Source organism: Vanellus vanellus, assembly GCF_965231255.1.
Source record: "Vanellus vanellus genome assembly, chromosome: 17".
Lineage (NCBI taxonomy): Eukaryota > Metazoa > Chordata > Aves > Charadriiformes > Charadriidae > Vanellus > Vanellus vanellus.
In genome coordinates, this window is record NC_138922.1 from 4,878,661 (window position 1) to 4,905,290 (window position 26,630).

General features: G+C 47.4%; 1 protein-coding gene across 2 annotated transcripts; it reads right to left on the bottom strand.

Annotated features, from left to right (window-relative positions):
* Positions 1 to 1,040: 1,040 nt before the first annotated feature.
* On the bottom strand, positions 1,041 to 26,264 carry METRNL (meteorin like, glial cell differentiation regulator). 2 transcript variants are annotated; one of them, XM_082492210.1, is made up of 4 exons: positions 26,008 to 26,264; positions 19,783 to 20,171; positions 2,717 to 2,776; positions 1,041 to 1,999 (listed from the first exon to the last, which is right to left on the bottom strand). In XM_082492210.1, the coding sequence occupies exons 1-4, from the start codon at positions 26,118 to 26,120 to the stop codon at positions 1,683 to 1,685; spliced, it is 879 nt and encodes a 292-aa protein (XP_082348336.1). In that variant the 5' UTR covers positions 26,121 to 26,264; the 3' UTR covers positions 1,041 to 1,682. The 2 variants fall into 2 exon arrangements, with proteins under 2 accessions (XP_082348336.1, XP_082348337.1); XM_082492211.1 differs by lacking the exon at positions 26,008 to 26,264 and adding an exon at positions 21,451 to 21,511.
* Positions 26,265 to 26,630: the final 366 nt, after the last annotated feature.

The following is a 26,630-nucleotide window of genomic DNA, read 5'->3' on the forward strand; positions in this document are numbered from 1 at the left end:
CCTTGCTTACAGGAGGCTGGAAGGCAGCTGGGGTCAAAGCAGCAGATAGACAGGTTTAGACATGGGGTTTAGATGTCTTTGCAGAAGTAGTCAGAGTCTTCTAGAGCCTCTTAGGATCATCTGAGTACAGACCAAAAAAATCCTCTTCGCCAATAGGGCCACATAACACGTCTTGCTGGGAGAAGTCTACAGAAATAGCTTCAGAGGGATTACGGTCCCACCTCAGGCCAATACTTTGGTACAACCCTGGTTTTTTACCCCCAATAAGTCTCATGGGACATGTCTGTCCCATCCATCTTAGAACTTCCTGTATCCACCCAAAAAGACCATCCTCCAAGTCGCTCCAGACACTCTCCCTGAGCCTCAGAAACAATTACATGAAGGAGTTATGAGGGATGAGGCAAAAAGAGTCACTGAGTGGAACCTTTTTATTTAAAGGACCTGAAGGCCTAAAATAAAAGTTGGGGCGGCAGAAAGCACTGAAGAATAAACACGGGCAAGAGGTTAAAAATCCTTGCAAGGGAACCATTAAAGTGAGGCATTGCAGGTTATGGGGACCGACACAACTGAACAAGAGGAGAGACCTCCTGTTTCTCCCATGGGACACTGCTTGCAGAAGTGGCCCACCCTTATTAAAGCGGTTATTTTTCACAAGGTGTCCTGGTGCTGGCCCCTGGGACTCGCCGTCAGGCACGAACATCTGCCTCGCGCCATCCTACCAGCACAATTAAAAGCTTCAAGCTAAACACGAAGGGGCAGCCTGCTCTTTGGAGCTGTTCCCAAAATAACCCCATAGGCATCAGAGAGAAGAACACTTAAAGCCTTGCCTGGACACGTGTCTAAAAGTCTCCAAAAATAGCTCCCGCTTCCCCTTTGAAAAACACTGCGGTTCCCAATGCCTCACAGGAACTCTGTTTCTGCTCAGAGAAGCCACAAAGTAAGTGAGCAGCGCAGAACTGATCTATGAGCACATCTGGACTAGCTGAGATCAGCCTTATGGAGAAGGAAAAAATAAAGATTTTAAACAGTATATGTCAAATCCAGGGACCTTTATTTCTCTGGAATGAAAAGAATTTGCCAGCCTGGACGAAAAATTGCAGGCGGCGATTGTACATTCTTTCAAATAAAAAAAAATAAAAGAACACACACACAAGAGTTTGGCTCCATAAATTTCTGTCATAAGAAACAACTTTGAATTGTACACCAAGCTTTTTACAAAGCATCAATGTTAAGATGGTTTACCGTGCTCTATCACATTCTCGGCCATTTATACAGAATACGCCATACCAAATGCTACATCAGCTTAAGACATTTTTAAAAATTAGTATTAAAAAGATACAAAGGCATGTTGGCTTTCATTTGGGTTTTTTTTTATTAAGACATGGGAGTTTTCTTTGTTTGTTTTCCTAAGGAAGTCACTAAAAAAATATAATAACTTAATTCGTAAGGACAAGATTGGTTAAAAATCCAGCCTTGCTTGCTTGGCAGCCTTCTGAGCTCGTACCTCTGTTGCTTCCATTAGTCTCACAGCACAGCAGGCCGCAGACGTGTCCTGCGGGGTCTCGGCCTGCACTCCAGATCTGTCCATGCTCTCAGTTACCGTTTTTGTTCAGAATTTTCACCGCAGCCAGGAAATATTCCCGGCCAAACGCTAAAAGCGATCTTCAGCCAAACGGGGGGTTTCAATCGGGGCCAATTTCGCACGGGTTTAGCCCTTTGTCTTTTGCCTCTTTGTACATCCTTTGGAAGTCTTTAAAACGAGGGGCACAGCCTAACCTGGCCTCCCCAAAGTGCATGCGTCCCGTGAAAAGGAAGTCTCCGTCTCCTGGCTTCACCCCACACTCCAGCAGGGTCTTTATTTGTCCTCGCCAGTTCCCACTCTCCCCCGTGAGCTGAAAGACTTTGCTCTTCTGCCTGTACAGTTTGTTCACACCGACGTGAATGATGGATTCTTGCTCTTCTGCCTCGTTCGTTACATCTTGAATGGAGCCTCTGATCACTGGAAGCAGAAAAAGGACGTCAGCAAGAGTTACCCAAAACCCCTCTGGAAGACCCAGGTCCAACCTCAGCCCCGAGCAATCAGGCAGTTCAAGGGCAACCGATTTCACTACAGCAGCCCCAGTTTTGGTCCTTTGTTATTTTTAGAGGGAAGTTTATATCAGTGACCTCCAGCATATATTTGTATCTGTTACAGTTTATATTTGTAACCTGTCCAGCAAAGGGCACCCACATATTAATTTAAACACAAAAATAATTACATCAGAAAAATAGCATCAATAGTGATAGGGTTCTAACAAGAAGATACATGCTTAATGCTCCCTGGCAATGTACCTTCTGTTCTTCAGCCATTACAGACACCAGCTAATATTAATTTCCCCGTTACAAAGGGAAGCACAGAGAATTATTATAACTTTTGGTCTTTCATCAACAGTCCATTAAGGCCTCTCCTAGAGGGACCCAAGTCTTCAAACTTCTACTTCCATTGTGGTTGCTGGGTCATTCTCTGCCCAGCCTGGGGAAGTAAGTGCCAACTGGGCACAGTTTTGAGGCTCTTCACACCTCATCCTCCTCCTTCTCCCAGGCACACAGCCCCTTCAGACCACATTTACTGCTGGTGGAAGTTGCCAAGTGTTAAGTAGGTGTCCATCAGTGTATATGGACATCACATTCAAGTGAGCCACCCAGGGGAGACAGGAGAGGGGAAGCAACAACTCACCAAAATCACTAGTGCAGACAGCCAAGAGGACTTCTGTGTCACTGCATGGTCGGCAGGGAGCTGGAGAGAAAGGGTCAGAGTTAGCAAAGGACTAGACAACAGTAAATAAATAAAACAGTATTTAAATTACCAAAAATAGGACACGCACACACGATACAGGGAAAAGTGGTCCAAAGACCTGTCAGGCGTCAATAACACTACAAGAAACGGAGGCTAACCCCAGCCCCCACGAGATTTTTGTACTTAAGTAGGAATATGGACCTCTTTACTGCTCCTGCTGGGATATATTATCTAGCAAACACCCCACACACTCGCTGCGCTTATGCAAAATATGTTTTGATGCTGGTGCGTTTGCAGCCTGCTCTGCCGTAAATTCAAAGCTCTCGGAAAGGCTTTGAAGATCATTTGCCTTTTAAACTCTGATGGCAAAGCTTTCTTACCATTTCTATCAAGTGTTGTTGGGCTATTTCACAAGCCATTTAGTCTATCACCACATCAAAGATCCAGGAGGTTACAGAGAGGGGGAGGCAAAGAGGGGAGGGAAAAAAAAAAACCAACCCGGCGCATGTGTTTGAGGGCGTCGAGGCAAAGCGGAAACTCGAACCGGTATCTGTTGGAGCTCAAGCAGCACAAAGACCATTTCCTGTACTGCTGGAAACATTTGGATATCTGCGCTAATCTAATCAATGCAAGAATGTGGCTCCTCTTTGTACTCAGCCAGCTATTTCTGAGGAGAAGGTACTGTAGTTGCAGTACAGATGTTTCTATAATACCCTGTTGAGTTCAGGAATTTGCCTCCTGTCGGGGTCTGCCCAGTCCCGCGATGCCAATGATGTCTGTCCACTGGTGGCCCCACGATCAGAGCCCACGTCTTTCACTTGATATCATCGTGAGGCGGCACTTGCACATCAGTCAGAAAAACGAAAGCCCATCAAGCGTGCTGCCCTGCCTGGATTAGTCGAGGCAAAGCCTACAGCAAAGCCTACAGCAAAGCAGGGCTCATGCCGGAGACGAGGAGAAGCACTGGAGCTACGTCTTACTTCATCACGCAGACCACGATCAAACACCAAGCTGAAGCTCCCCCACTTCTCCCCACCCCCCAAAAAAATTAGGTTTTGAACCTCAACATCTGAAAACACTTAGTTACCAGATTCCCAAATAGTCACACCCTTCCTCTCACCCCCACCCGCTTCCCGGAGAAGTTTATCCATTGCACTAAGAAGTAGATTTAAACTAGTCTAAACAACGCGTAGCTGCTGTCTACGACACTCAGCTATTAGCCCTCCTCTGTTAGACGGCACAAGCCATTCTTTTACGTAAGAAACGGTAAATCTCTTATTTTTTTCCAAGGTCCCAGAAAGGCAGTGATCCAGAAAGAAGGATTATTGAACCAAATCCACCAGATCTGCTCCAGTCAGATGATTAATACACAGTGTAACACGCTGTTTTAATAGGATTAAAGAGAATGTAAAATGCATATTTCTGGGCAGGGATATTTGAAGGAATAATTCAAGAAAGCTGAAAAGCTCCGAAAGAAGAGACAAGGAACAGGCAAAATAGTTTCGTTAAAGCATCTGGATCAATTGAGCATTTCTATTTAGTCAAGCCCAAATGCCTCCAGGACCTTCAGAAACAAGTCAGCCTTTACCGCCCTTCTTTCCCCCCCACACCACTTCAGCTCTCTTTTTTGGAAAAGTTTGAAAACTGTTTAATATCATGAGAAATACAGCACCAGCCAAAGCCCAGACTTCATTGGAGTACTCTAATAAATTCAGTCTAAAGATATTTTAATTTTTAGACTCAAGAGATTTTGATTAGCAGCTAGACCAAACATCCAAGTTTCATCTGACAGAGAAAATTACAATAGTCACATAACATCCTACTATGGAGTTGTTTCATTCAAGGCACCTACCAAATTCATGGAGGGCAAATGCCCCTTTTCCCCAGCCCCCCTCCGCCCACATCAGGACCCGAGTTGGATCAACCACATGGAGGGAACCCTGCAAACCTGCACGAACCCTACAGCCTTTTCACATGGACAGAAACTCTAAAACAAAGCACAGCTGATGGACATCCTCAAACTCCACAGCTGGATTTCAGACACTGGATGTCAGATATTTTGTTCTGCGAAGATCTAATAATAAAAAGGCATCTCGGCCTTTTTAAGTCTGAGTGAAAACAGTCTTGGTTTAAACCAGACATCTCTGTAGTTCGTCCAACCCCATCAGAAAACTGAAAAAACCAAAATGACTAAGCCATTTTTGTTCTCCAAAGGAGTGCAACACAAGCAACAGCATTAAAGATGAAAACCAAAATACTTTAAAAGTGGTTCCTTCCATTTAAATAGACTGACACTATAATAAATCAAATGAACAAATCTCCACGTATACACGGAACCAAATCATTTTAATTGTGGACTCTAGGCAAAATCCTGCATCCTTTTTAAATGCAAAAGGAAATTAAAAGTGCTCAGCATTGCTCACACTAGATCATTACTTAAAACCTACTTCAGCTCCATGCTGACTCACAGCAGTTTGGTGGCATGCAAGCTTATTTAACAACCATTTACAACCACCCATCACTGCAACACCAGACATATGAAGAACAGAAATCCTCTTCTGTGGAACAACTCCCACATCTGCATTCACAGAGTATCAAATATATCTTGCAAGTGGCAAAAACAAGGTATGCAAGCACAGATGGAAAGCGAGTCGTGAAGGATTACTGCCGAGGTAAATGGACCATTAAAAAGCAAATAACATTCACTGGCTACAACCAAAGCTTCATTCCTATACAATCTCATAAAAGAAACAAAATCCTTAGGAGGAGGCAATGCCTACACTTTCTTTTGAATCACAGCCATTAAGGAATCTGTGTGTTTATGCCGCAAGTGAGTGATTTTAGCTGCAGTTCAGCACTCATTCACGCCGGAATGGGGCAGCAGGTGTTCTCCTCCATCAGTAGGTCAAAACAACACACCTCAGGCTAAAATGGGAAGCACCCTTATAACTAAAAAAAGAAAACAAACAAAACAAAACAAAAAAAAAAAAGCTCTTCACTCATGCACAGCAGGTGAAGATGTTCATTTTCTGGGGAACCGGCCCCGGTTACTGAACAAGAGGGCTGTGTTCGCCGGATGCCTGACTCCCTGGGGATGTCTCCAGGGCTGCCCAGGTTCTCGCGTCCAAAAGCAAGTCTATGAACTTGCAGCAACAACAATATCAACGTCAGCTGCTCTAATTCCTTTAAACTCGATAAGCCAAAGAGCCTTAATTCATATAGCAGCAGGGGAAGGGTGGAAAAAAAAAAAAAAAGAGAGAGAGAGAAAAGCCACGTTTTATTGAAGCCCTCCAAAGCCCAGATGCCTATAACTCAACTCCACCACCGGTGGCATAAAGCCTGCATTGTGCACGTCGGCTGCCGACTCTCCTGGGAATGTCTTTGATGGATTTTGACAGTATCCTGACCTGAAGTAACCTGAGGCAGCTCTCTCCCTCCATCCCCCCAGTCCAGTGCCTCCAAAGGCCTCTCTGTTCACCTCCCCGCAGAGGGAGATGTAATTACATCATTCCTCACAAGCCAGCAGTCATGTCCCAGCTGCTTTGAGCGATTTGCCCTCTGAACCTGATGTTACCGAGGAAGACGTGGCGATACTAACAATAGACTGCACTTGTTGGCCAACAGCTTTGTCAAACACGTTGCTGGTCCTCTCCGCGGGGAGGCAGAAACGCTCAGGAAGAAAGAGGGACGCGCCCTGAGGAGATGCCATGAGCTCCAGAAGGTCCCCAGCTCAGCCAGCACCAGCGAGTTGAGCTGTCTAGGAAGAGTCAACCAATACTGGGGTTGGATTTAAGTGCACCTTTAGTGCTGCAATTCAGCATGACTCTCCTCTGCCTCGAGAGCTGTGGGTAGGCGTTGCTGTCCTCTCTCGGTGCACACACAACTCCAGTCCTTCCTCCTTTGGTTTGCAACATTTGCACGCAACTCTTCTATCCTCTGAAAATAGGAGATGGGGTTATTTGTAGGGCCATCGTCATGGCTTAGGATGACAGCTCCCTGCAGGACACATTTGAAGTGAGACGTACTGGCTGTGGCTGCAGGCGCCACAGAAACCGCATGAATGAGCTTGATCTTCTTTTGAAACATTTGTGTTTCAACAGCCACCCAAGGGTCCAACTGACCTTACCTTACCCCAAAACCAGCTTCCAACCCAGAAGTAAGAAGTCTGTGCCGAATTTTCTCAAGGCGCTCCACAACCTCATAGCTATCAAGAAGACTAGATGAGCCAGGCTGCAGGTCTCTACATACTGTCCCAAAGCTCCACTTACTGACCCCAAAAGACCTTCTCCATCCACCCCGCATCTCTGGGTAGGCTCTGCTGAACATACATCACTGCTCCGGCAGCACACACAGGAAAAGAGACACCCTTTAAGCAGAAGTGAAAATGTTAAACACAAAGTAATTGCAGAAAACCGCTTTACCGAGGAATACCCTTTGGTTTTATTAAGCTGCTCGTATACACGTGCGGTGTGGTAGAGGTGTGGATGGTGGGGGAGGGAAACACAGGGCTGGTTTATCTGTATTTCCAGTTTCCGGGGCATACATCACCCACACGTTAGTATTTCTGAATAATCCTTTGATGAGCAATCAGACCTTTTGAGTATCAAAAGCTACTGAGGAGGCCCAGGCAGGGTTGGAGCATTATTTTCTGTTAGTTCTAGACTTAAATCTCTTGATAAAAACAAGTAGTCTTTTCTCTTGCACGCTCAGCAGAAGACATTCAAATGGGTCTTGTCGCAGACCGGGGTGATTTAAGCTAAGCCAGCCCCTAGTGCAGCACCTCAGGCTGTACCAGTGCGGGGCCAGAGCAGACCCGTCTCCCGGATGAAAGCTTCTCAGCCTGACATCAGCATTAGTTCCTATGGAACAACAACAAAAAACCAACCAAACAAAAAAAAAACCACCCACACCCTTCAAATTCTTGCTGGCAGCTCTGCAATTGTAACCGTACTGGAAAGAGCACCATAGGATGAGTCCCCTTCCTGGAAACACGGAGTACAGACTTCCGAGAGCAGATTATAAAAATAGAGATGCGGTTTCTCCAATGATGGTGCATTTCTCAAGTCGTTTTTCTGAGTCCCAAGCAGAAATGACTATGTCTCAACTGATTACTGGATCCATGATTTAGCTGGGAGACAAGAGCTTAAGGGCAAACATCATATAAGCAAGGAAAAAAAAAGTAATCTTGCCCCAATCCTGCTTTAACTAAAAAGTAGAATAAATCCTTGCAATTATTTCTTCCTTCATGTGCCTCGGCTTCCTCTCTGAAGAGGCAACACTTCTGCCATGAAACAAACCTCTCACAGCTCATATCGCAAACAAAAAGACCTGCTACTTCACAGTGGAGGAGGACAAGAATTTGACCACCACTAGTCATCTCCTCTCTAGATATACCTTCAACTTTCCTCACCCCCTCAGAAAGCTCTTCCTGAGCGAGGCAAAATAACATCCAACCTGAAAACACTCACAACCCCCGCACCGAAACACCATCTAAACTACATCAACACATCTGCACTTCAGTGCATCTCCAATTTAAAATGAACGTGCCAGCTGGGAGCTCAGGCCAGCAGAGCTGCATCCAGCACACCTGCATTTAACATAATACCTGCGGCCACGCAGAGAGGGAGAACGCGGCCAGATGACGCAGAGCATCTCCGCAGCTGGGCTGGAAGTTACTGACCCCCAGTCACAACACACAGAGGAGCTCTCTCATCACTCTTTTGTTTTACAAGGTTTTCCTGTCTTTGGATGGGATAGGATTACACAGCTTTCTGCAAGCACTGCACTTTTTCCAGCGCGTCAGTAGGAAAAAGCCAAGTCAGGGAGCAAATACGAGAGTTGGACTTGCGGTACTCCCGGCCCCGTGGCTCAACAAGCCTCAGACACAGGATCCGAAGGGATTGTGCTTCTTCGATGAATAGAAGGTTAATGCTATGAATAACCTACTGAAAGAGTTTAGTGCTCTTCTGTAGGCAGAAGATTTCATCCCCATATTTGCTAGAAAGTTAATCCGAGCCCCTGTGCTGAGGAGAAAAGGCAGCTCAGAACAAGGATCATGAGCAAAGATACAAAACTCAAAGACTCCCTTCTTCAACAGCCAAAGCACAGCCAAGACCTGGTACAGGGCAAGACGGTGATTCAGCAGCTGGACCAAAATCGTGATGCTGCAATGGACGTTCTCCCCTGACTTCTTTATGTGCAGCAGGGCTATTGGTGATTTTACCTCTTCAGAAAAGAAAGTATCAACTCCGGTTCCTTGCCTTAGCTTGTTTCTAGCATTCAGTTCAACTTGCACATATGTACAAGTTTCCAGAAGTAACTTGGAAAATATAGACACTGGCCAAGAACAATTTAAACCTGCAAATAAGTTTAATGAAATGCAGACTTTCATATGCTGTGGCATGGTTTGTGCCAAGAGAATTGAGTTGATACCACTTCCTTCCTGCAAAGAAAGAATAAAAAAAGCATCTTGTAAACCTCACCATTAGAGATGTGATGACCTTTGTGTTCTGAGAAACGTTAAGGCAAGAGACCATAAACCAGAAATTTATCTTTTCACAGAAATGTCTTCCAAGAGGGTATTAAAGTCCTTAAGTACCAAAGAAGACTATTTATGTAAACAGTGTGAGGAAGAGATTTGGTACTAGGCAAGCTCCATTTGCGACAGCTTTCAAAATGAAACTTGGCTCAGCAGCTACAGAGCACGTAAGGGTCCTCCGGGATTGCAGAGTCAATGCCTTTTCGCTGTTCCAAGACGCAGCACCCATTCTAACAAACGAGCTGAAAGGTCAGCTAGAAACACAAACATCCATTTGTTTAGGAAAAAAAAAAGGGGGGGGAAGGGAGGGAGAAAAAAAAAAAGCAGAGCAGTTTTTATTCAAGCAGCATTAGACGCTCTTAAACTCTACCTCCAGGCCCATGCACAAGTGGCATCAACCCAGGAGAAATTACGAGAGGTGTCACATCTTCGAGACACTTCTTTCTGTCCCACCTCCTCTGGGCTGCCTATCGCTCCACCAGGGAAAAATAACGCCTGTCCCAAACACCGTGTCGCTCCCTTCCCTGCCGCCCCTCCTGCCGTACGCGGCCAACAGGCGCAGCGCCGTCTCCATCGCTACCCCAACCCTCTCGATCCCGGGGCAGCGTTCGAAGAGCAGTGCTGGGCTTCAGGCTCCCGCGCTGCCATGGCAAACCTCGGTGCCGGGGTGGGCAGCGACGTAATGGTAACGGGAGCAGTGCCAACTCCCGGCCGAGCTCCTACACTTAGCCATTGCATCACCAGCACTATAAAAATCCTCGGTTACAGTCAAGCCTGCAATGTGTCGTCTCCAAAAGGCCCTACTCAGCAGATCAGATTTTCAGTTCAATTCCTTCTGTCTGAATGGCAGCGGAAAAGAGAGAGCCCAGCAAGCAAGAGGTGTCTCTGCAACTGCACTGGTCCACGTTTCTGCGCAAGCAGCCTTTGTAATCATCTGCCATTTCTTTGCTTTCTCTCTCCCCCTTCCGAACTGCAATTAAAGAGAAAAGCAGGCAGCAAGGTAACTGCTGGGAATTTCTCCCACTGTATGTTCACAAGACACCAATATAAAGCCATAAAAAATATACTTATTTGTTTATCTCACAGAAAACACCTCTCTCCTTCCTCAAACCTACCACTGCTGCCCAAAGGGGATTCAGGATGGGAAGCGCCGGGCAGGCACGAGGATGGATGAGTTGCTGGAAGACAGAGGTGCCTCCAGACATTGGAGGGACTCCTCTGGTCTCCTCTGACCTCGCAGCAGGGGCAGGACCTCTCTCCCGGCTGCCCCACCAGAGCCCGTCGGCACAGGCAGCTGTAGCATCATCGCACCTCCACCCTGCCCATCTACCGCCCCACAGCACAGGACCACAGCAAATACTTCTACTGACTCAAAACCCACAAAGATGTAGGGCTTGGCTCATCCCCTCTAAAATTCACTCCCAAAATATTCATTTTCTCTTCTAAACAAAATGTCATTCCAAAGGCTTGTAAAAGCACACACTAATCAGACCTAGGAAAACCTAGTTATAAAGAAAGTTTCGATGCCTTGTTTGGTTTTGCCTCTGATAGCGAACACACCACTCAGCTGAGAACGTCATGCAGTGCTCGCAAGGCAGAAAACGAAAAAGTCAGGTGGTTTTTACCCCCGTGCCCTGGGGAAGCTGTGCGGCCATGCGCACGGCTCTGGTGCCGGAGGTTCCCTCTGCCCCTGCCAGGGCTGCGGGAGAGGCTGGAGCCAGGGCTGCGGGAGAGGCTGGAGCCAGCGCCTGCCGCCAGGCTGGGCACCCGCCAGGAACACAAAGCCTTCCCTCCCTCCTTCCCCACCACCACCCTCCTCTTCCTCCCATCCATTAATGCCTCCTATGGAACAGGGGAATAGAATTAAGTAACAAGTGGCTGGTTAAAGTTAAACCCTGAGAGTGGAGTAATGACAGATCAAAGATTAAGTGAGTCCTAAAAAAAAAAAAAAAAGAGTAAGAAAAAAAAAAGCAGCATATGTGCGCTCACATCCACACAGGTCCTTCTCCTTCCTGTTTCTAGAAATCACATTCTTTTTGGTACGTGGGAGAGCTCTGAAGGAACAAGGCCAGTTTTCATTTTAAAACCACATTTATTTGATCAGCCTGTTCTTGAGGGGGACCGTGCAAGGGCTACAGCTCATGCACTGAGATGGTCAATATTAGAAGATTGTTCGGTTAACCCCCCAAAAAGTTACTTAAGGTTTTCCATTTGCAACAGGAAAAGCTTTAAGATATATACACCTTTTTTTACTTAACAGCACACATTTCTTTGTCATATTAAGATCATTTCATTCGCTGGTTCTATGTAAGCCTGGACTTTTTCCTCTTTTTTTTGCCTTAAATTTCTCACATCCACTTATACATAGATGAAGTTGGTGTAAAGCTCGTAACAGTTCTGTTGGGGCAGAGGTGCAGCCTATACAAACAGGAACGGTCCTGGGGGAGTGGAGGCAATGGAGAGCCCACCAGGCTCCCTGCGCAATCCCAGCAGCGATGGTCACCACGAGTGAGTGGTACCACCGGAGTTTATGGGGGTTGCAGGAGTCAATGCCCAAATGCCACACAGAGGTCAGAGCAGTGCAGAGAGATACCCGAGGGGGGACCCATCCAACTCATCCCCAAAAAACACCCTTCCACAAATTTGAATCATCAGCAGATGATCAAATGCTGGATCAATGCTGGGTGTCATACGGCAGCAGCTTTTTTGACCCAGTATTAAACCTCCCAAGGTCAGATTTATCACAGCTTTGGGTCCAGGGTAGCTTCTGAGCATCCGTGCAATATTACAGTGTATATTTTCTGTCTTCTACAACAGATAAAGGCAAAAGAGGTTTTCTGTCCTGCAAATCGAGGCCCTAACACAGGAAAAATTTGGCCCGTGTTTCAGCGAGTTTCTTATTCCTTGGGGAAGGTGGGGGGCGGGAAGAGGAATGCGGTTCCCCCGCCCTCCCATCCCTTCTCTAACTACAGCCCCAGGAATTAGCAAACTAAACAGTTTTGCAGAGCAAGCACAGAGCGTTATTAAAGACTGCCAAGCAACTCTGCTGGATCGCAAATCTGTTTGTGGGACTATCTTCCGCAGTACATAAAGGTCAGAGGAAAGCAGAGCCCCAGCTGCCCGGACAATACACCTGACTGCTTATTGGGTTTGACTGCCCACTGAGTTGAGAAATAAGCTAACGGCATTCGTGGCCAGTCTAGCAAAAATAAGCTATTTTCTTACCCCCTCTCCCCTGCAGCTGTGTATTTATCATCGCAGCCCCATTGTCACCTCCTCTGCCCACTGCAAAACCAACCACTGTCCTGGCAACATCAAAGGGCAAGCAGGGCCGGAGGAGACTGCTGTCAAACTCATTTTCTTGGGGGAAGGAGACATTAAATTAGGGCATCCCTCCAATTTTTTTTTTTTTTCTTTAAGATAAACGCTTCTCGCTTCAACATTTTTCACCTTATTGAGGCTCACATCCCCAAAACGTCACCCTTGCTCAATTTAGGAACGTGTAAGAGCATGAGCGTTCCCTGAGCATCAGAACTGCACTTAGCGATCACTTCACACAGGAAGAAACACAAAAACTTTGCTTTCAAACTCTGCCCCCCCCCCCCCAGTGAATCATTTGCTGCAAATCTGACCACTTTAGGCACATGGATTAGAGCAGGATTCTAACTCTTCAAAATTAATCCGCTCCAGGCTCTGTTATGCAGCAGCAGCCTGATCAATTTAGATGCTGCTCCATGACACCCAGTTCAGTGATACACCCTCAAAAACTAGTTTAAATGTGCTTTTTCAAGTATATATAGGGTTAGGGAAGGCTGTTTACTCTATCACAAAAAGTTACTTTGTATCTAGTTTTGTATCATCATTCATTGTGGGAAAAGACATGAAAGTTACTACTGAAAACCTTCTCGCAAGGAGGGTGAGCACGTAAAAAAATATTCGGAAAATAACATGTCCCAAAACAGGAGGGTCAAAATGGCCCCTTACAAAGCCAATAATTGAAGTGCATTTTGAACTGCATTTAAGGCTGTTTCCTGCTGGTTTTCTCTTAAACCTTGCTGCTGACCTTTCAGAGAGGGGAAAAAGCATATAAACCAGCGGCAAACCTTTAGCTGTGCCGGAGATCCTACCTTACACGCCACCCGGGCACCATGGACTCCATCTTACAGAACAGGTCCCTGGGCTTTGCCGCGCTGCTCGGTATGGATTTCACCTGCAAATCCTGCTGGGAGGAGCGCGATACCAATGCTGCTCTTCTGTGCAAACCAATCCAGACCACGCTCAGATTTGTTTTTTTCCCCTAACACAGCTTAACCCCAAGAGGTATGAGAGTTTTATCCTCTGCAGAAAACTGGGGAGGGTGGGGGGAAGATGAAGCAAGGCTACAAAGATGATGAGGGGACTGGAGCATCTCTCTTATGAGGAAAGGCTGAGGGAATTGGGGCTTTTTAGTCTGGAGAAGAGAAGACTGAAGGGGGATCTTATCAATGCTTATAAATCCTTCAAGGGAGGGTGCCGGGGGATGGGAACAGTCTGTTTCCAGTGGTGCCCAGTGACAGGACAAGAGGGAACGGGCACAAACGTGACCATAGGCAGTTCCATCTCAACCTGAGGAGGGACTTCTCTCCTGTGCGGGCGGCAGAGCACTGGCACAGCTGCCCAGAGAGGGGGGGGAGTCTCCCACTCTGGAGCCATTCCAAACCCGCCTGGACGTGTCCTGTGCCACTGCTGGAGGTGCCCCTGCTCTGGCGGGGGGTGGGACTGGGGGAGCTCTGGAGGGCCCTGCCAACCCCCACCAGTCTGGGATTCTGTGATTTTTCTCATCTCATGGTGGGTACTGGAATACAGACCTCTGCCAACCCTGCAGCACACAGCGGCGCTCCCAGCCCTGCCACGGAGCGTGGTGCCAACACCTCGGATGGTCACAATGACTCAAGCAGAACCTGTGCTAAGCATAAAGGTCACGGGCACTTTCAATTTAAGTGTTCCAAGCGCCTCTTTCCATCACCTTTTCTGCAAATGGTGGCGATGAGCACAGCGGGGACCAACCAGGACTTCCATGCTGCGAATGCCCTGGCAGAGAGCGGGCACGCCAGCCGCAGCCTCCGGCTCACCGCCTCTGGGACAGAAAGTGTGAACGTTTCCACCCCGACAAGAAGTGAAAAATACACCAGCGCATCTGCTGCTTCAGGCTACAAAGCTCAGCAGCTCATCCAGCCTCCAAGAAAGAAAAAAAAAAAATAAAAAAAATTTGGGAACAAGCAGAGGAAAGCGTGAGATCAGGAGCCCCCGAGCCGTGATGGCAGCAGCGCTCTGGGAGAATACCAGCAGAGATACGGCAGATCGGTGACCCACCTCTGCCAAACCCAAACTGCGTTAAGGATCAAAAAGTTAAGAGGGGTGCTTCAAAAAGCCATTTGTTAGAGAAACACTGGCATAGCCCAAATACCTACGAGCTTTCTTAATTTCCAATCTGTTTTCTCAGGCCAGTGAATTAACAGCATACAGGAAATAGCTGAATATTGTTCTTAATTAGTTAACTGGATTTATCCAGTTTTGCCTTGCTTTTCAGATACCCACTTGAGCGCTGTACCTCCGATCTATTAATATTCTCAGCCAGGTACCCAGCATTAATAAAGAAAACGCATAAAACAGTTACTAGAACCTGCACTAAATCGGTAGATGCCATCAAGATAAAGGGACATTTTTGTTAAAGTTTGACTTCTTAACTACACAAAAGCGGGTGGGTAATGAAAGGGCTTTCAATTTACCTCCTGAGTTCCAACAACCAAATTACAGACATCCCCATGAGTGCGCAATGGGAAAAGCAAACTACACACCTTACATCAAACTGGATCCAGAGCTTGGATGTGACGCTCTTGGAACAGACTTTAGGTAACAAAAAAAAGGTCTTTCGGTGGGAGGTGGGGAAGAGGATTGACCAAACGTCTCCAAAACATTTGGTCAAACCTACAGATTCTTGTTTCAGACCAGCTGAGCAGAAGCTGGAGAACCTAAAAAGCCAATGACTCTCGAGGGACCTTCACATTTTTCATAGGAATTTAATCCAAGCAGCTTGCTGTGGGGCAAGGCAGAGCTAGACCAGGCACGTGCTCCACTAGAGCTGAGAAGCTCATGGGGGTCATCACCTTGAGAAAACTAGGAACTATACGGCCAAACAACACTTTTGCCAAAACCTCCGTCTACTTGCCAGTGTAGGCAGCACAGCAGAGACCCAGAGTATTTTCTTCCAGTGCAAGCAGAAAAGATTAGAATCACCAGAATTCACCAACTTAAACAAGTTCTGCTGCTTCTCAAATGGCCTTGGGCCAAAATGTCACAGTGCCTCAGTTCTTCTGTTGGGCAAACATCAAGGCTTCAGAGCCTCACTGCAAGAGTGAGCTGAAGTTAATGGGCCATCAGTGTGGATGGGAATTATATAGGCCCCCAATCTAAAATCTAATCTGAAATCAAAAGCTCTTTTGACTGACCCATCACTTTGGGTATCAAGAGAAGAACACACCCATCAAGATGTCTGAATTGTCAAGGTGACCCTACTCACTTACAGAAAACAATGCCGTAGCAGGGTTGCCTGTGCTCCCCTTCCCAGCTTACAAAAACTACAAACCCCCAGAACTGCGCTTTTTTGCTGGTTACTGTCACAGTAAAAACCACCCCACACCAAATTTCAGCAATCTGAATTAAAACCTATCAGCATACTACAAATACTTCCTACAGTTAGGGAAGCCGTAACAGAATGTGATAAGGCAGACTCAAAGCCAAGAAAAGGGTTAAACCCCCCCAAATCTGGAAAATTTTAAGACTGCACTGTGTCATTCAACCTCCCCGAGAAAAGGGAAAGGCCAATTCAGAACCTGTGTATGTTTTCTACTGCATTATTTGCTAGGCTCTGATTAAGTGGGAAAGAATGACTGTAAACTAATAAAACTTGAGGTTTTCTAATTAAACCACAGGCTCCCTGCCAAGCATTGCTGATTTGTTGATGCACCCTGCAATGTCAGGACTCTGAGGACACAACAGGTCATTAAAGTATTAAACAGATGACTTACACTCTTTAATCAGAGCTGGGATGCCAGGTTAGGAAGAGAGAGTAAACTCAAGGGCAGAGTACAATAATTATCACCAGGAAACAAACACGCCGTTTAGCAAAGTGGAGAGAAGTTGTTAGCGAGTAGTTATTGCACAAGGAAAGGGCTGGATTGCCCAGCCCCACGCCTGGGTCTTTTATGATTGTCACCTCCTCCGCTCCGCAGTCGTAAGAAAATAACGCAATATTTGTGATTTGCGGTCTTTCGCCCTCAGACGGAGCGCGGCAGCGTTAAGCAAGGCCAGGAAGCGCGCGAGCCTCCTCTGCCCAGCTCTGCCAGCACCTCTCAGCCCCCGGCTGCAACGGCATCTCACGTCTCCGTCACCTCTTCACACCTACTGCCAGCTCTGCCCAGCTCCGTCAAACTGCAACTAAGAGATGAGCAGGCTCCTTTTTCCAGCGTGAGACAGCCAAAAACCACCGTCAGTCACGTTTGTGACGCAAGGGCAGAAGTATGCTTGGAGAGAAATGCAGAACCTTAAATCCAGATCCTTAAATTCAGTTTTCAGCTCCTTTAAGGTCAGCACTTGCCTCTGGCTCGAGCCTCCTCTCCGACGAAGAAGTCGCCAGCGATTTCGGTGAATTGATCGTAAACTTCCCCTCCAAATGAACAGCTCAGTAAAGGGCATTTCTTTGGAGGCTTCACAGAAAAACTAGAAGCAGCTCCAGAAGAAAGGAGGTCCGCAAACTGCAAAGAGCCCCAAATATATTGCGCTATAGAAGCCTCACAAGGCAGCTATTTGGCACTTTCCCCAGTCATATAGATATTTATAGGAGAATAAAAGTGCTCATCTGACTGAGTAGTGGAAAGAGTCATGTATGGCATTTTCATCGTGTTTTCGCCCCCCCCCCGCCGCCCCTCCCCAGAGTCTGGGGATCCAAAAAAAGGCAAGAGAAATAATTTAAAATACAATAGAGATCCCTAGTTTGCCCTGAAGGCTCTGCTGATGAACTATTAAAAAGCTTCTTCTGTCCAAACAAGACACTTGGAGCGTGAAGCAGATAGCCTACCGCATTGTTTTATAAGACAGCAACTGAAATTCAACCAGTGTCTGTTACAGCTGAGAATACAGCAGTCACAGAAAAAGTGATTTAATATGCCTATCAAAGAGGAAGGCTGTAATTGGATTCAGTCCTCAGTTTGACTTCTGAAAGTCTCTGAAGGAAACTCCCATCAGCTTTCAAAATCTCCAAGATTTTATGTGGAACGAAGAGCACTTCGTTCTAAAAAACACAGCAGTTTGTGCCGCTTGTGCTGTTAAGGATGCCAACGAGTCCTCCTGATTTTAGCAAAGCTCGGCAGAAACCGTATCTGTGTGCAAACTAAAACCAGCAGTGATGAGCAGTATTTCTCACGTATTATTTGACCTATATGCAAAAGCAATTTCAACTTTTTCGGGGGAAAAAAAAAGTATAGGACTTTTCTTGGTAAGTTTAAATGACTTATCGCTAGCCTGCCGGCGCCTCCATCCTCAGAGCCCATCAAAGAAAGAAGCACTGAATCTGGGAACATTCTCCAAATAACTGATTAAACAATGTATTTAATGTCTTCTGCAATGGAATTTTACTACATAGCTAACATTCAGCACAGCATATTTATCTTTGCAGAAATGATCTTACTGGGAAAACAGCTCTGCAGCAGATGCCCCACTTCATCTGCAGCACTTGTACCACGCAGCAGCAGAGAAGTCTGCTTAAAATGCAGAACCCGCGCTATTAATCTACAAATTGTATACATGGCAAGAGTAAAGAAGGCGATTTAAATATTTGAATATTTGTGTTTATAGCTTTTTTTTGTTTTAATGGCAAACACGCCATCTATCAGTTACTGGGGTTACTGCATCAGCCCTCAGCCAACTACCGTCCCGCCGAGTGACGAACTGTTCGTCTCAGTCCAACTAAGATCTGTACAAAAAAAAAAAAAAAAGTGCCATATCTGAATTGGTGTGCCAACATCTAAACACTAGCAGGGCGACAAGTATGCACAAATAGACAAACATCTAAATCCAGAGCCAGGGGAGGGGAGAGGACGGGACTGAAGGTCTGCAACCACTTATCCCAAAGGGGGACGAGGGATGCAACGCCTGGAAGATACAGCCGCAGCTTAATTAGCTGCACCACCGCTTATCAAGCAACATCTCGGGCAAAGCATATGGCATCACTACCGCAGAACCTAGGCAGCCCACATACGGCGTCTCAGGCTCGCTTTACATCGGGTTTTACCCGTGTCATCTCATGTGTGCCGTGAGGACTCTTCTCCCCTGCTGCGGGGCTGCCTTCGCTCCCTACCATTTCAAAAGAGAAACGTGGTCACTCCCGTGGCCTCTCCACTTCAAATCCCTAAACCTTGAAATCTCCCTGGCCGTTTGGGACAAACTACCCTAGTTCTGCTGTTCCTCAGGCTATTCTGGAAAGCTCCCCTCCTTGGTTTTGGGGATAAAAGCTAGAGGCAATCCTGAATGGACACGATGCATGAACCAGATACCACCTATCTAAAGAGAACTTCCCCTTCTCCCCCGCCCCAATCCTCCACAAATGCTAGTTTTATTTCTTCTCAAACTAATTGATTAGCGTAATTCGATTACACCTAGAACTAATGTTCCCAATTTAGCTTGCTATTTAGTATCAGACTTTATAGGCTTGTAAGCTCTTTCAGTTTGTCCACTCCCCCTTCCTACAAGGTTTTTGTTGGCATAAAAGTCCTCCCTGCAAAACTTGCTTTTCATAACGGTTGAGAGAGAAGACACCACCAGCACTGTGAAAGTATTGTCATGGTGTTGAAGAGCTCTGCCATGGCAGAGTTATGCTCAAGAGAGTGTAGTAGGCAGAGCTGAGGAAGGAACACACCGTTTTCCTTGTTTAAAAAAAAAAAAAAAAAAAAAAAAGCAATAATTAGGTCAGCAAGTAGCAGTAGGTTCAAAGGGGAAAAAAAAAAGGAAAAGGAGTTCCTCCTTGTTTAAATGTTTATTATTCAAAACATGCAGCGGGGTCTTAAAAACTGAGTTAAAAAGTATTTAGAAAACTGTTACAGCAAGGCTTGGAAGCCCAGTTCACGCTGGAGTTCACTGTAGGGTAAAGCCAGCTCCTGTGATTCACCCCAGGCCGGCAAGGGGAGAATCCTTCACAATGTAGCCCTTAACAAATCATTTGGAATTCAGCTTATGCTACCGGCTTCCAAAAAACAACAACAACAACAAAAAGCAGAAAAAAAAAATATCAATTCTTCCGCAATAGCCTGTTTATAAAACATGTCCTTAAAAGCACATGAAATTCAGACCCAACCGCTTTCCCACTCACTCACTCTGCCATCTGTTATGCATCCAATACAGTATGTGAAAGTATGACCAATATCCCAGAACTCACCAGAAACTGTGTGCAAATCAGATGCTATCCCCTTGTTCATCAGTTCGTACTGGAAGCCCGTAATCTTCCTGCTAATGTCCTGCTGAGGAGTGGCCTCAACAAACAGCCCCCCCTGATCATAGCCGAAGCAATATACTTTACTGGGGCTGCGATCTCCATCTCGGACCAAGAGTTTCAGTTCTCCAGTTTTTTCCAAATAAATATTTGCTCCTGCAGAGTCCTTGAAGGGCTTTATGCAAACAGTCAAATGTTTGTAAGAGGCAGGTGAAGTATTGGGTCGCAGGTTGACTATGAGTGCTCCCGTGGGATACATCCACTCTATTGACCCTTCAGAACAGCGGAGGTAGACCTGCTCAACATCCTTCTTGTGAGACTCGTGAGTTAAGCCACTGAGGGAAGAAAGAAAAGAGAAAGTTAGAGAAATGACAGAGCTAGTAACGTGACTGTCATAACCTCAAACCTTCAAAGACCCACATCAACAAACGCAGGAAATCTATGAGTATTGAGCATTAATCCACCCAGCTCAGCAGTAGGCAGAAGCGCTTGTCTCTTGCAAGACTGCAACCTTAATATTACCGGACAGTTTTAAATCATCTCCCAAAAGAAAAAGTCAAGCCACTAGTAATTGACTTCAAAATTAAATAGGATATAAGCACATGATCAAAAGCAATTAAATTACTACAGCCTCAGTTACTGCCCATCAGCTGAGCTGTGGCAAATGACTTGGCGCATACTAAGTAAAACACGTACGCTTGAACTCCCTTCCCGGGGGCTTAAACCAGCACGTTCTCCAGCCTCGCAGACCGGACTCCACCTTTTGCCAAGTACTTTGTTCCCCTTCCAAGTCTATATTCCCAATGGATCTGAAACTGGGAGGGATGCCAAGATCACCCTGTGAACTGGAGCAAAGGGATGCCCTGGGTGCTACTGATACCCTCTGCCCCAGCTGGGCAGCCCCAATCTCCAAACTGGGAGGTAGGGAGAGGAGAGAAGACACTACACTCCCCAGTCAAAGCTGGGGAAGCATTGAACGATGCTGCTTTCTTTGGTACACGTACCATCTTCCCCCACTTCTCCCCAATATGAGGTTTAAGCTGAGCTTACCACTTTAGTGCCCAGCTCCGATGAGCCACGAGCAGACACGCAGCAAAAAAGAGAACATGTGGCCAGCTACTATTGCTGGGGCACAGGGCCACCGTCAGTCCTGTGTCCTTACCCAGCACCATGGCAAAAAATTAACACCCCAACAGCCATTTTGAGGGCTGGTGATCACAGAGGTGGGACAGGAGAGCAACACGGGGATCCCAGGGCCAACCGCCAGGGAGAGGAGAGCAAACTGCCATGGTTAAGCAGGATGACTAGTAAATCCTCGTGACTTGTTTGCCCACAGCCTAAAATAAGGACCGCTCTAAACAGCCCTTGCTGCCTGTCACTGATGCTGGACCAACCCCGCAGGTTCTTGACTCAAAGCACTAATATGATACTGCGTGCTGTAGGCACTCCGGTTAAAGGGAAAAGTTGTAGGAAGTCTGGTTTATTGGTGACAGTATTCGGGCCATTAGGCACAAATCCTTTGGTCCCAGTCCCTGTCCTGTCACAAACCTATCATGCGTCTATGAGCAAATCACTTCACTACCAAGCTTGTTTCTCCTCCCACGCTTTGCGTACCTAGTTCCCAAACATAAGCATTATTCTGTGTCTGTAGAGCACCACCCTTCAACGCAGCTCACGGGTCTGCTTTGCAGTACTTTAGGGAAGCTTTACAACATTCCCACTTTCAGGCAGATGAACCAAGACAGGGAAAAAAAAAAAAATTAAAAAGGATTAAGTGACTCGTCTGAGGTTACACAGGAAATCTGTGGTAAAGAACATATTTTAGTATAGTGCAAATAATGACATCAAGCTCTGGTTTCTCAACAGAAACCTCCAAATACACAGTTCCCCACCCCAAAGATATATTCAGGTGCTGAACAGGGTTTAAATTCAAGTCAGCATTTAGAAAGTAACAAGAAGCCATGTGTAAAAAAACAGGGGGAAAAAAAAAACATATGGTTTGCATTTACTGTTGATGTGACTCATTATTGTGAGTGTCAGTGTGACCCATTTGATAGAGGTTACATGAGGAAGCTCAGAAAAAAAAGTCATATTTAATAACAATAGTGCCTGCAAACATGTGCTTTTGAATAATCTTGAAAGCCACATCAAGAACACAGATGAGGAGAAAAGAGGGACAAGTTTTTGACCTTTAGTCTCTTGCCCTCAAATTCAGTAGTACTTAACACATGCAGGAAACTTAACTTTCAATGGGATATTTCAAGTTGACTGTAAATCCACATCTGGTCTACAAAATCACTTTTCACCACCGCGTGCGCATGATGCCACTCAACAGAAAACACAGAAGTCTGTTTACACACAGGCAGTGAATACGTAAAAATAAAGAGTGTAAAGCTTACCCCTCAGCAAAGGGGCAAAAAAACCCCTACCCTCACACATCACCTGTTCCTACTCAAGACATCAAAACAAGCTGCAAGGGTTTGCAGGACTTATACTGGCAAATTCCACCCCGAAGCCTGAGTGCTTAACAAAAGGAAGATACCAGGGGCAAAACTCTGAACTCATGCAGTGAAACTGCTGTTGCAAGTGATCCCAGTAACACGGAGGCAGTGAATTTCTGCCAGAGAAAAAAAGCCTTAGCATTCATTTTGTTCAAACATTCATGCTGTTCAAACAAAAACCAGGGTGGATTCCGAAATTATCTTCTGAAAGCCAATTATATCCCACAGGCAAGAGTGATGCCATTAGACAGATACATCAAGCACAAGTACCTGTACGCATTAAGCCTTATAATAAAGGATGACTCAAAAGTTAAGCAGATTTCAAAATACACGCTCACATTACTTCATAGCCACCACCATCATCCAGTAAAACCTGTCGCTTTGCTTTCTGTCAAAATGACATGTCACCACATTGAGAGATTGTTTAATGTCATGTGTAGTTCTCACTAGCCAGTCATCAGACACATCGTGTTCACAAAATAATGGAGGTCCGGGAGCCTTTTTTTTTTTTTTTTCTCCAAGCTCATTTGAGTTTTGGTTTTGTTTTTTAAGTATATGGTAAGGAGATAGGGCAGTTGTTTCATGGTTACAGTGATGGATGAGCCACCCACCCTGCCTTTCAGACGCGTGCTGTTTATCGGGGCTTACTTCTACAGCGAGTACTACTTCCTCATACCAATCCATGAGGACATCCTGAATCACTGCATTTGTCTCCTCACTCTTCTCCCTCTCTGTTTTCAGCCACCCCCCTCTGTCAGCCCTGAAAGATCTGGTTCGCTATGGGTGCAGTAAGCTGTTACGCTGCAACGTGCAACAGGGGGTATTTCAAGAAAAAAGCAGCAGCGGGAGAAATATCCACACTATCTACTTTAGCTATTTACTTTATTTATCCTACTACAGATGCTCTGAAGAGCCCTAGGAGCACCCATGTCCTCCCAGCACCCCTCAGGGAGGCACAGGGAACTGTCGCTCCTAATTTGGCTATCTAATTAAGGATGACAAGCTAGAGAGCATTGAGACTTCCCCAGAGCATCCACCGGTGCAGAGGGCAAGATTGATGGACATTAAACAGCCACATCAGAGCTGAATTCTTGCTCCTATAGCCAAAAATGCCAGACTAGCATATTCTCAGCATGTCACTGAAGCACTTTTGCCCAAGTCACTGCAGTACGAAAACCTGAAGTTACAGCAAGACTAATAGCCAGACACACACCATAGTGAGGTTTCTGCTTTCTTCTGGACAAAGCTTCCCTGGAAGCTCTCTGCCAAGCTATTTATTAAGATGCTGCTATGCCTTAAATTGCAGGTGTTGAGCTGTGCATTGCATCAGATTTCCCTGGAAGCATGAGGGGGGAAATTCCTGTAGGAATCCTAGTGAAGCTCTTCATACTACTCAGGGATATAAGCCGGTCACCTCTCCACAAGCTAAGGGGAAAAAAAAATTAATATCCAGAATATTCTACTTCTAAGATCGTTGCTTCTAACATAGACTTGTATATAAAGGTGAGAAAGCACCTTCAGGTTTACTGTAGGAGATCACTAGCCTCTCAAATCTGCCTGCACAAGACAACCTAGAACTTCTCCATGGGAAGAAAGATTATGGTTTGGCACCCAAGTTCACAGGTTTTTCAAAGTTAAGGTAAAAAACATCACATGACTTCAAAACATTATGTTTTGCATCAAAAGTCCTTTCTGACCCATATAGCTATTAGTATCCACACTGAAACATTTAATTAGATGGTATTTACTGGTACACCAAATTACCTTCCTTTCCTTCTTAACTGCTAGTCTTTTAGGACAAAGCAGATGATATTTAACGGTGCTAGGTCTGACGGCATTTCTGACAGCACCTGTTTGTTACCAGTAAGGCCAACGCCAGTCTGGTTTATTTATCCCCTCCCAAGACCCCTGTCCACCTGGACTCTGGGACTCTCTCACATCAGTGAAGCCACCCAGACTGAACTCTGCATGCAAGAAAGCAGCTCTTCCTCGCCTGTGCCTCCAATGGCATCATCACAAAGCTGTCACCACTTTGGCTCACCAGAGCAACAACAGGCGAGTGAGTCCAAGTTTGCATCACCAGTTCACCCCAAACTCAGCTACAGGAAATGATATTTCACTTCCCCCCGCCCCAAAGCATCACCCCCTGAGTTGATACTCAAGGCATTGCTTATTCTGTCCCTGCTCAGGTGACATGGGTGGTGACTGCTTGCTTAAAGAAAAGGACAAAAGTGAGAACTAAATAGCACAACATTACAGGGGTTTGTCATAAGTCTTTTAAAAAACATGCCATGGTACGATGTGGTAAAGTCCAGGTAAGTACCTGCAGCTAGGATGCTTAGGGATGACAGCAGGTACAGCTTTTTTTTTTGGGGGGGGGGGGGGGGGGCGGGGGGGGTGGTAAAGCAAAATGATACAATTAGGAGTCTGCCACAGAACTAATAGGTTTGGTCCCTATCAAACAGAATCGCCTTCAAGTGGATTCACTGGGATTAACTGCACATCAATCGTCAAGAGTCAAAAAAAAGTTCTGGAAAAAAGTAAATACCAAGCATCTGCATGTTTCAGACCGTGACAGATAAGAAATTATTATGTTGAAAGCCAATCCAGCTGTTTCCCCGCTTTGAATTCTCCCCACTCCAAAATATCCTATCGCCACAAGTTGGCCAAACTTTTATTTTAAAGAAAGTCAGATCTGAGCAGGATATCAGAGCCAAAGTGTTTTCCTCCCCCAGTACAGAAAGCCTGCCCCAGCAACGCTTGCTGGTTAACAGAGTCGGTTTTTTAAAACTACGAACGGCGGAGGAGGTCACGGACCCAACCACACACGTTAAACTTATTACAAGCAATTAAAGGAAAGATAATTTGGGAGATAAACACTTGAGAAGGGGAGAGCTTTCACAACCAGCGCAATTAGAGCGGAGGAGAAGGAGAGAGGCCGCTGTGCCATCCCCCGCTCCCGGGGCGCATCATCTCCATCGCCTCGGCGGGACAGAGCGGGGACAACTTCCCGGGAGCGGGGAGTGAGCCGGGGGGTGCGGGGGGGCTGCGGGCGAAGTGCCGGGAAGGGCAGGGACAGGACGCCCGGCCCCGGGGAGGGGGGGACGGGGACGGAACGAGGGACGCCCCGGCTGCGGCGGGAGCGCTCCGCAGGTGCACCGCATCCCGGGGCCGCTCCCGGCCGGGGGAGGGAGACCCGGGGCTGCCCGGCCCCCGTCGATTCCCCGGGCGCGGCCGCCTCTGCGGAGAAGATGGTCGCGGGGAGAAACTTCTCCGCGGCGGACATGACACCGCCCTCCTCCTCCTCCTCCCCAGCCCCCCGAGCCGGGCAGAGGGGAGCCCAGCCCGCCCTGGTCCCTCCATCCCTCCCCCGCTTCGGGGGCCGCTGCCCCGCGCCTCTTCACGGCGACTCCGCGGAGAGGGGCCGTCCCCCTCCTTCTCCTCATCCCCTGCGAGGAGGAGGGAGGCAGAGCCGCCCCGCAACCCCGGCTCTCCGCCTTGGGCTGCCTCCCCCCCTCCCTCCCTTCCCCGAGCCCCGGCCGGGCATCGCAGCGGGAGAACTCGCCCCTTTTGTTATCGGCACCAACTTCTTCCCCCGACGGGGCGGGGATGGACGTGGCAGCTCCCGCTTCCCCCCCTCACCCCGAGCCCGGCGGGGGTCTCTCCTCACCTCCCCTTCCAGTTGCACAGGTCACTGGAGTACTGAGCCGCGGCTCCGCCGCCCAGCAGCAGCCGCAGCCCCAGGAGCAGCGGCAGAAGCCCGGCGGCCGGGGCGCTCCGCATGGTCTGTCCGTCCGTCCGTTCCCTCCCCGGGTGCGCAGGCGGCGCGGAGCGATGGGCGCAGCGCCCGGCAGCTCGCCTACATGGTGGGGAGAGCGACAGGGCAGGGCGGAGCGGCTACCCCATGCCCGGCTCCGCGCTCCGCCGCTCCGGCTCTGGCTCTGAAGTTTGCACCAGCTCGCTGCGGGCTCCCAGCTGAGGGGCGGGGAGCGGCCCTGCCTCCCCGAGCCGCCCGCGGAGAGACGGCTCCTCCTTCCCCCCCCCCCCCCCCCCGCCTTTCCTCCCTCCCTCCCTCCTTCCTCCGACGGGGCCGGCATTGGCTGCCCGGGCAAAACGCGGCGCCGGATCGGGAACCGCCGCGGGTCCGGCAGCTCCCGTGCAGGTGCCCCGTTTTGAGATGTGAGTCCCCTGCTCCGGGCTGCCCCCGGTGCGCAGGGAAGGGGTGGATGTCCCGAGGGCAAAAGGGGTTCGTTTGCCCGGGAAAGTCACCGGGCGCAGGACTTGAGGGGGCAG

Coding starts and splice junctions, on each gene's coding strand:
- METRNL (XM_082492210.1), bottom strand. CDS start 26,120: ATGCGGAGCGCCCCGGCCGCCGGGCTTCTGCCGCTGCTCCTGGGGCTG. Junction 20,172..26,007: donor CTGTGCAACTGGAAGGGGAG/GTGAGGAGAGAC, acceptor TTCTTCCCTCAG/TGGCTTAACTCACGAGTCTC. Junction 2,000..2,716: donor TGTCTGCACTAGTGATTTTG/GTGAGTTGTTGC, acceptor TTCTGCTTCCAG/TGATCAGAGGCTCCATTCAA.